Source organism: Coffea arabica, chromosome 2e, assembly GCF_036785885.1.
Source record: "Coffea arabica cultivar ET-39 chromosome 2e, Coffea Arabica ET-39 HiFi, whole genome shotgun sequence".
Lineage (NCBI taxonomy): Eukaryota > Viridiplantae > Streptophyta > Magnoliopsida > Gentianales > Rubiaceae > Coffea > Coffea arabica.
The window spans coordinates 75,670,190-75,681,210 of NC_092313.1; the positions used below are offsets into that span (position 1 = coordinate 75,670,190).

General features: G+C 36.2%; 1 protein-coding gene across 1 annotated transcript; it reads right to left on the bottom strand.

Annotated features, from left to right (window-relative positions):
- Nucleotides 1–7,803: 7,803 nt before the first annotated feature.
- Nucleotides 7,804–10,554, bottom strand: LOC113733805 (1-aminocyclopropane-1-carboxylate synthase-like). The gene is made up of 4 exons (XM_072081505.1): nt 10,351–10,554; nt 10,096–10,227; nt 9,819–9,979; nt 7,804–9,080 (listed from the first exon to the last, which is right to left on the bottom strand). Exons 1-4 carry the CDS (start codon nt 10,498–10,500, stop codon nt 8,069–8,071), a joined length of 1,455 nt encoding a protein of 484 aa, XP_071937606.1. The 5' UTR covers nt 10,501–10,554; the 3' UTR covers nt 7,804–8,068.
- Nucleotides 10,555–11,021: the final 467 nt, after the last annotated feature.

Here is an 11,021-nt window from a genome sequence, read left to right on the forward strand (position 1 = left end):
GGGCCGCCTTCGGGTCTTGACCCGGACACCCCTGTGTTGACAAAAAAAAAAAAAAAAACTAGCAAGGATGTTGGGACTTTGATTAAACGAGGAGAAAAAATAAGGACGAATGTAAATATTGCCACTGAGCCCCACTGCTTCATAGTCAGGCGCGTTGTAAGTGCTTCTACACGACTCGCCTCCGGGCCGCAAAGCAAGCGATCGAGATTTGATACAGCAATTTACGTGTCCATTTCGGCACGCAAGCGTGGGAACCGTCAGACGACATTTTCCACTGTAGAGCGATCCAATCTGGATTCACTGCCCTCTTAGATTTCCACCTCTTGGATAGGTGAGGCGGCCGCGGATGTCGACTAATTACAGCACAAAGAAAATAATTAAGAGTCTCCATCAGCGTCAGAGAGACAGAGTGAGTAGACATATACGGGCGGCTAATGCCGTTTGTGAACCCTTCATGGCACGGAACGGCAGTTTATTGAGAAGAAATCCAGTGCAGGCCTACTTTGTGAGCGTGGCCATCATATCACATGCTCATGTCATCTCGCACGCACCATTATAGTTCTCACTTTCTTTTGTGTTTTGGGGTCGTGAAAGGATAATTCTGGTGTCATCTGTTTTCTTTGCAAAGGTTATAAGCTGGCTAGATCAATTAGTTGTATCCAGCGTTTCAAACCAGCTTAGAGAAGGAGAGAAAGATGGAGTTTTCGAGGACATGAGATTTGTTTGTCAATTGCAAATAACCCCGGCGCCGGGAATGAAATTTTGACCTTTTGATGAACTATTTGCCTTTCATGTTGCCTTGTTCTCTTGAATTTGTAGCATGCACGTAATTGGTAGTGATTCATGCTCCCTTAGGTTACTATTCTATGGAACTTGATGACAAATTTCAAATTTTTGTGCCAGATATTTTCAGAACCAAAAATAGTGTGCACGGGATGTTCATCTGCTAGTTTCAGATAGCAAAATTTTCGATATACTGCTGGTTCATAATTAATGTATCAGTCCAAATGCTCAGTTTATAAGTATGATCTGAGAAACAAAATAGATACAGGATGATCGATCCTAAGTCAAAGCTATGTTTTACATGGACTCTTTTTCCATTTTCTTTTCTGCTCTTCCAAGTCAGAAACTGGAAACTAACTGATAGAGGTGGCTCCAAGGAATTAACAACCAGGCAGAGAATAGCACCAGCAAAAATATCAGCATCTTAGTGCGCAATGCCACTGTAAAGAATCAACACGCCAGCATGCAATGAAGCCTCAGCTCGTGGAACAAGGTATACAGTTCCTCTGCAAGTGGAGTTCACTAATTTGATTTGGAATACAAGGCATTGAGTCTCACGATATTGCCAATGCTCGTGTGCTACCCTTAAAAACTAAAAGGAGAACCAATCATCCACGCATATGATAGTATGTAACTGCGAGGGGGCAAAGAATGAGAGAGAAGGAAAATATGTTGAAAATCCAGGAAAACTCCGCCAAAAAAGTAAATTGGCAGAAGATTTACCAGGCAGCGAAGATCCCTTCAGATAACGATCTTAAAGAAACCAAGAACATATAGCAAAAGAAGCCTATCGACCCTTCAGTGGATCTAAAATCATCAGAAGAAAATTTGTTTCATCTTCATGATATATTAGCTGAATGTACATGTCATGAAGGCCGTAAATAGGCAGTGTAGTAAAAGAACTAGTGAGAAGATCCTGTCATCACGGTTCTGAGTCTCCTCAGCTCGGAGCAAGGTTCAGGCCAAACGATAAACGATATGATAGGAGACTATAGATAGAATATTAAATAGCATCCATCAGCAGTAGTAGGGAAAGATATACATAACAGAAGAAACAACATATTTTGTAGTTGCTGACAGAAAAAAAAAAAATAGAGAGAATTTCTAAATTTCAGAAACGCGCTGGAAAATTAAAGATCCCATAATCGATTGAGTGTAATCACCTTGATGACATTATAAGATCCCATAATGTCAAGGAATACATTAACAAATAAAACTTTAGGGTCCTTAGCATTAGCATTGTATTTTCAAGTCTGTCATCAAACCAAAACTAAAGAAATTCAAGAAAATAATCGCCACACAGTATCATACTTGGGAACCAAAAGTAAGCTTTGGTAATAATGATCAAGTCAGATCACATGATGGTGCAGTTATTGGCGGTATAATCACCATAGGGGTACGTATGTGGGCGGTACGACGATCCATAACCTTGATGGCAGTGATTGTAATAATTATAAGGATTCTGGTGATCTGCCATTGTCGACCTCCTTGGTGGGTAGAACTGCTGTTGCCATCCCGGCCTTCTGTACCTGCTATAGCTGTGGGGTTCCTCGTAATTTCTGTAGCCATAGTTGCTGTAATTATGATAGTCATCATCGCGCGGGTTCATCACCGGATGCTTCAGCTTCACCCATGCCAGCTCCGCATGCTTCCCGGTTCTGGCTAATGCCTTGAGAAGCATGTTTGGATCCACCTCCCCGTACACTTTTGCCAGCCCTTCTTGTGCATCCACGTCTACTGAATACACTCCTGCCAATCAGTTAAAATGCAGAGAGGACATGAATTTTCATGCTGCCATGCATATAAGGAGAACCGACCTCTTTTTATTGGAGGGATTTCTATAGTTTTCTTCCGCTAATTCATAGTCAATTTAGATTCAGGGAGACTTCCTAATTTTCTTTCATCAGTTACCATCTCCTAGCAACATAAGGCGGGCTAGAAAGGCAAGGAGGGCTAATGTTGAAGCTACAAGAAGCCAAGTCATGTCTTCTGCCATCACAAATACAGTACAGGTATTTGATAAAACTAGTGGATAAGAGTAATTTGTAACTTCCAAATTCATAGCATATGTAACATTTTTATTTTTTTGTTCCATTTTCCTTCTACAATATAATAGTTCAATAATTATAATGCATGGTGCTAAAACATTAAATAAAAGAACTCAATCTCATAACTTATTGCACAACTATATCATCTCGATGACAAATTCAAGTGGACAAATACCATAACTTAAACAAAATTTAATTTAGGTCAAATTTATCAAAATGTCACTGTTTAGACCGCGACCCCTTTTCGGCTTTTCTTTCTCTTTTCTCCCCAGAAAAGTAACAGGTCAAAAAACAGGAAAATAAAAGGTTAAAGGAACTAATATGGATGATTACCAATAACAGAACTCAGCACTTCGACCACCTTCATCTTACACGCCTCACAATTGACATTCACTTTCAAGATACAACACTGCCATGCCATAATTGTAATAAATTAGCTACAAATAGGTGTTTGCATTTTGAATTTTTTTTTTTCCAAAAAAAAAAAAAAAGTACCACTTACTGCATCTGCATAAGGCTCCATTGCACCACTGACGGAAATATCACCAACTGATCCAAGAGAAACAAGAAAAAATACACTAATCATGCTTTTGACTGTTCATAAAAAAAAATTTAATTGTATACCAATCACCCACCATGATTACTTATCCAAGATTCAGTAAAATATGATATGTAAACAATTACTTGAAAAGAAGCAAAAAATAATAATAATAATAATAATAATAATTTTTTTCCTAACAAGTAACAACATAATGCATCACGCAATAATATTTAATTTTAAAGACAGGCAAGAAACCAAACAATAATACATGCATCAAGAAGAAGTATTGAGACGGACGAGAGAAACCAAAAAACAGGAAGCGAACCTCTTAATTGCCTTGAGTACTGCTACTAGGGATTTGGGAAATTGTAACAGTCTCTCGCGCAACAACAACGTATGTATATATATAAAAGAAAATCTTATGGTTTTGGTAGCTAATTCTGTAATATTGGAAAATGAGGCCTAAACATAGAAATAGAACCTATTATGAGAATCAAAATTTCCATTATGAGGTTTTGGATATAGAAATAGAAGTTGTAAGAATGCATTTCCTTATATACTGGAATTGAAGAATATTGCTTGAAATATTTTAAGAAATGCTACTAGAAGTTAATTGCTTCGCGAGAAGGAAAGAAAAGCTGCCTCGAGGGTGTAAATTTGCGGTTCCTCAAATATTTTACGAATAGCTGCTATTTTAAGAAGAGCTCCTAGAGTTACTCCGTAAACCAGGAAAGAAATATTCTTGAGATTACTATAAAATTTTGTTAAAATAAATATCCTTGTATAATACAATTGAACATGGTTTAAAGTATATTAAGAGTAAGAATTTTTTTTTTTGGGACATAGAAATTACATTAAACTTACCATGTAAATCACAATTATTGCACCTCGTGCAATTAGACACCTTTTTTCAAATTAATTACAATTTTTTAGCACATAGAAATTACGCTAAACTTATCATGTGAATACATACGATCACAATTATTGCACCTCGTGCATTCAGACACCTTTTTGAAATTAATTACAAATATTCCTACCCACATGACAGTACTAACATTATTGGAGGAGCAATTTGTCTACTGAAAACTTCTAATGTCTGTCATCGGACTGGGTTTTGCGCATTCAAAATTCAAATATATGGTGTGAAAGTGTGAGCATATTGATTTGAAGCCTAACAGGATTTGTCGGCTTTTATGCAATGAATATTAATTTTGCATCAAATTTTTATATAGAAAGAGTTAAACTGGGGATATCACATTTCAATTTTTCTTTTCAACTAGATCTGGGTAAAATCCCTTCATATACGATATTAAAAATCCAGAACATACGTATCGAACAAGAAGCCTGTAGACATGAAACTGTCAAAAGACAATTTGCTTTATCTTTCATGACTATAATGTTAGTGCCACGGCACATGATGGCACAAGAAAACCAGGCAGCACAGTAAATCTACTGATTAATAAGATGAATCAATCTTGGTGGGTCAAGAAGCTTTCCAATACCTCAATAAGCCTCAATCCCATTGATTCACTAGTGTCTATTTGTTAGTTGAAAACAACACACTTGGCATCTTCGGGATGCGGTTTGGACAAAATTATTGTGCTCACAAACGAAGTATTTCTGCATTTTGGTTGAAACATTTGGCCTGATGATTAGGTGTTGTCCTGGTTGTACTGTTACATAAGAAACAGAAAGTGTTTGATTATTATGCATTTCATTTGGCATTAATCCTCACCACCAATAGGGGTGTGAATCGAAATCGAAATCGATAATTCGGAACTTTGAAATCGGAATTTTGGTATCTGAATTTTCGACCCATTTTGATTTTGAATTCATTAATTCCGAATTCAATTCGGAATTCGGTAAATTTCGATTTCACCGAATTCATGTCTATAAAAATGATTATTATTATATGAATATTATATTACATATATATAAAAAAATATTATATATATGTGTGAAAACAAAATTGAAATCAAAATAGGAATTCCGATTTCACCGAATTCATGAATATAAAAATTATTATTATAATATAAATGTTATATTTTATATATATATATATATATATATATATATATATATATGAAAACAGATTTGAAATTGAAATAGGAATTCCGAATTCTGATTTCGATTTCACAATTCGAAATCGAAATTTCCGATTTGAAAAATCTCATTACCGAATTCGAAATCAGATATTCCGATTTCCATTCCGAATTATCGAATTCGAAATTCCGAATTTGAAATTCGGTCGATAAATCGAAATTTTTCGATTTTGTACACCCCTACTCACCAGCGGACTTTTAGATCTGGCCACAATGCTTATAAGTTAAACTGATTCAGCGCCAAGGTGCAGAGGCTAGTTTGTTCATGTAAAAAGGATTCAGTCAAGAAACTTTGTGATCATGATATCGGAGTTGAAGAGGGCTGTTGGTCCATACAAACAGAGGAAGGAAATTCTATCCAAAATTAAATTGCATTTTGAAATCAAATATAGGTCTAGTGGAATTCCACCTACTGCCAAAAAAAAAAAGAGAGAGAGAGATTCAACTCAGTTGACATTAGCCATTGTATGGTCCCTTGAACTAAGAAAAAAATTGGTACTTTTTCTTGCATGCACTCCTCGATACACACATATATATTCTTTTTAAAATTTTCTAATAGAGAAGGGGTGAGATTTAAGAAGCGTAGAAAGAGAAGAGAGATTAGAGTTAGAACCTAAGACCTTTAAATTTTGGAACCTCAACTTTCGTCACTATACTAAACCCTCCTTGGCATACTCTGCTATATATATATATATATATATATATACATTTTCAACATTCTTCACTTATTATCCAATAGAATTTTCCTCTAAAAACTCTTTTCTAAAATGTTAATGCTAGTATTTCAACTTTATTTCTTTATCATTCTTAAATTTTGCAAATTTTGTTGTTTTTGTCAAAAATTGGATATTAAGATACCTAGTACGATGAATTTTCATTTTCTTTAGATTCTCTCTTTCAAACCCTTATGAAAATGAAATTAATTAGCCTAGAATCATGCACGCTGTAATAAAGTAATATCATTATTATTATTTTACTTCAAAGGAGCCTTTAACCTGTGTACAGATTCCCCTAAATAGTAATTGTCATGATTTGTTAATCAATGACAAAACTAGAAAATTTAGTTTGAGGGATGAAACGCATACACATGTCAACTTTGAAGTCAGCAAAAAAATTTTTTAAAAAAGTTTTAGGAGACAAATAGTTTAATCTATATAGAAAATTTTAAAAATTCTTGAACTTTTAAGAGGAGAAAACATAACCTTCTAGATGTATGGGGCAAATATGTGTGTGTGTGTGGAACAAGGCATGAATTTCTAGAACTGGGGAGGAGGTTGTCCCTCCCCGAGCCATCTTAGTTCTGCCCTTGTATATTTTTTTCCCGCAATGATAACATTCATATAAGTTAATTTATTTTATTCTGTAGGGACCTAATCTATCCTATTGTGTAATGGATAGTAGGTATACAGACCTGACTAAAGCAAATAAGTGCTCTGATACCTCATTTGAATTTTTTCAAATGCGGGTAGAGTTTAAACCCCCGACATATGGTCAAAAAAAGGATTTAGTCCCCTTTTTAGTGGTCATTGAATCAAAACTCAGTTGTTTAGTTCGCCTTTGTAGTTGATGTTCAATCTGAAGATAAATAAATATCGCACGTGATGTCTGTCCCTGAGCACTGAACAATTCCTGGTTTAGACTTTTGCAAATCTAGGTATACATAGATCTGTCACACTCTTTTACTTATACCATCATATAATTAGGAGAAATCAACATGCAGTACCCAATTGAGATTGCATGTAATTGTAGGGGTTGATGTTGAGAGAACTTTGTATCACGAGAATGAGCAGTTTCTGGTGACAACTAATTGCCGTCCATGAGATATTACAACCGAACTGTGCGATTTGTGTCATGTTGAGATTATCTTCCATACTTAATTAGCTAGAATAATGCTAATTGGCCTCGTCTCTCATTAGTCTATTTGCTTTTACGCATTTAGTCAGAGATAATGCAACATAGGGTCAAACAATATTAGAACTTTAATGTTTGTGCTCATTTTTACTTCTTCAATTAGATTACTCATTAGTGACAAGTACTATCCACCATCGTATTGGAGGTGTTAAAGCAACTTATGAATAATTCCACTTAATGCTTTAAATTGGTTTACTCGTTAAACTCATACATAAGAGGCTTCGAGGTTAAAAAAAATGAATTAGCAGTCTGAAAAATACCCTTCAGAAGAACCATGGAATTGCAAAAGAGAGGTTATAACTTATAATAATCTATTTGGCATTTTCATTAAAAAGAAAAGAAAAGAAAGAGAGGCTAGACTCAACTGTTAAACTATATCATGTATAGTAACTTATTTTCGCTAAAGCAGCTACACATATAGGGATAACAAAAAGATTGCATTCAACTGTCTAAGAGTAATCATGACACCCTCTTGGATACAAAATACATAAGTTAACAATTCTAGTACTTGAAAGGAAATTACTAACCAATTATTACTTTGTCCAATTAGTTACTTGGACAAAAGTAATAACAAAAAAACAACTAAATTATTGTCACACCCAAGGCAGCTTGTGCTAATAAACAACTAATAAACTAGCTTGTGCTATGAATATTAATGTTGTTACTTCGCTAATGCTAATATCCTAAGTCCTGGTCTGGACCAGCTGTGCCGGAGACATAGGAGAATGAGGAGACATCACACTAGGTGACTTCAGGCTTTCTTCATATTCACATCTACTTCCCCCAGAGAAACTAAGCCTGAGATTCTTTTGCCACTGTTTCGACTTCTTCGCAGGCACATCTGATTTCTTGTCTGTCGCTTGGATGAAGATCCTTATCCTTTTTAGCGCGATCTCTAAAGTTTCATCATCCATATTAGCAAAGCAAACCCTAAACCAACCGGGTTCGACGCAATGAAACGAAAAGCCTGGAGAGACATTGAGCTTGACTTTATGTATGATCAACCTCCAAAGCACCATTTCTGCCTCGAACGTGGGTTCTTTGAGCAATGGACGTAAATCCATCCAACAGAAAAGACCTGCATTGCTGTTCAAACACTTTATCCCGACTTCTTCAAGCCCGCTGGTAAATGTTTGATGTCTTTTTGCAAGTCTCATGGAGCTTGTTTTAAGAAAATCGTCAACGAATTCATCATCCGATAGCATTGAGGCCAGAAAGTGTTGTGTTTGTGAGGAGACTAGTCCGAAACTGGACATTTTCCGACCACAGTTTACGACTGCATCGTTATAGGAGTAAACGATGCCAACCCTGAATCCAGGGAAGCCCATGTCCTTGGACAAGCTATAGATTATATGAATGAGGTCCCGGTTGCATTCCACTTCTTCTATGATTTCAGCTATACTAATGAAATTCGGACGGCTGAAGATGGTCGCCGAATATATTTCGTCGCAAACCAGGTGGATTTGTTTCTCATTGATGAAGTTTACCAATGTTATTTGCGTCTCTCTCTCCACAGTGGTGCCCAGTGGATTAGATGGATTTGCAATTATCACGCCTTTGACTTTGATGCTGGATTTTTGAGCATTTTCAAATGCCTCCTCCAGCGCTTCTTTGGTGATCTTGAAATTGTTTGAGCTCTCGCAGATGACTGGAATTAGCTGTATTCCGGTTCTCCATTTTAGGTCTCGATCAAATCTGCGTAGTACAGACAACATTGCTGCATTTGTGAGCGATGGAAATTATTGTAAAAATCATAGCAACAATAATTAAAAAGTATTATAACGATACATATGGATTTGGGCTTCTTTTCTTTTTTCTTTTTTTGGTGCTCCAGAAATGTGTTTGGCTATCCAATATTTGGAAAAAAATTATTTATTATAATACTATAATACAAATTTTTGCGATTTAATATATGTGTGATAAAAATATAATTAAAAAAATTTTAAAAACAAAGTGGTTGAAAAAAGTGTTTATGATGTAAATTGACTAATTTTTTGTTTCCAAATAATGAGATATCCAAAAACTCCCTAGTTGTGAGGTCAATATGTACCCTAGCTGATAATAACCCTTTTGACGACGTACGAGCGTGTGGGAACCCGATTGTGCGTAGGAAAGAAAATATTCGATAGAATACAGTCACTCTGGCAATTGAAACTTCCTGAAAATTATATGGGGACATGCTGTTACAAATTTGTATGCTGCTTCATGGCAAATGTCCGCTGGGTTTAAGGAAGTTTCAATTGCCAGATTGACTTTACATTATACGGTTCTGAAAAGTTTAAGATACTCGCAAAGTTGCAAATTACGTATTGACTTGTCAACTTAGCATACGACCATTAATTATCTTTCTATTATTGTAGTATTTTCTAAATGAATGTCCGCATCAAAGTCGAAAATTTCAGTTACAACACTAAGATGGAGAATGAAGCTTACGCCGGATAATAAGGTGTAGGAACCAAAAATGCATCCCCAGGATCGGCCAAACAAAAGGTGATGAGCTCACTAGCTCCTGTTGCTCCTCCAGCCAGCACGATTCTAGCTGGATCAAAGCTGACTCTGCCTCCTCTTACTTTCCCCATAAACCTTGCCACAGCCTGCATGAATATTTGAAGGAAATCGTGTAAAGAAAAGAGCACGTATTTTCTCTCTTGTGAGAGTTTGGGAACCAAAAAGCAAGTTAGCTGGGAGATGGTCTTGAATATTGACATACATTTCTGAATTGAGGCAAGCCATGATAATCCTGGAAGATGGCTATGTCCCTGAACATTTGTACTCCTTCGCTGGTGCAAATGGATGCTGATGGATGTTTTGTAATCCATTCCTCCACCAAGTCAAAGGACAACTGCGCGCAAGAAAGATGAAGAAATGAGTAAGACTGATTATATCAACATTAATGATGTTACCGTCCGAGAATAAAGAACGAATTAGTCGTGGAAACAAGTTTAGCTAGGTATGTGGTTCAAACCTGATTTTCAGCAAGTCCCAGCTGAATAACCCCATTGGGATTTTGAGTAGGGTGGTAAGGGTCATTATCATATGCTTTCCATCCATGAAAATAAGAAGAGTTCTCTCCATGCTGTTCGTTGGTGGCAATCTTGGACAAAAGTTGCTCCATCTGCTCAATCCCTCTAGGCTATGAAGTCTGTGGTATTACAATTTGGTGCCTTAACTTGGGGCACGCCCTATATTTCTCTAGGTAGGAATGTGGTGATGACTCAAGGTGTGGCTTGACATAAGCTATATATAGGCGGGAGATTAGAGCAAAATGGCAGGATAAACTGAAAACAATAGAGAGAGAGAGAGAGTAAAAGTCCTATTTCTTGAAGACAGTAAAAGTCCTATTTCAACGTTCAAAAGTTTGGAAATTAACTGATTGACGGAGAAAAAATGGAAAGAAAGAATGAGCTGCCGAGAATGGTTTGATCAGTGTTCGCTGGGTCTGGTTGGCACTAGTCATGAGTCGTAATTGCTTGCGTGCGTGCGTGACTCGTGGTGTAAATCATTTCCACGTGAGACCAAGAAATTTCTCAGTACTTGCTAATCAAAAATCTAAAAAATGATTTTACTAGTTTTCCAATTACAATCCTTCTTCGTAAATTTGTAATTTCTGTGACTATTGTAATGGCCATATTTATG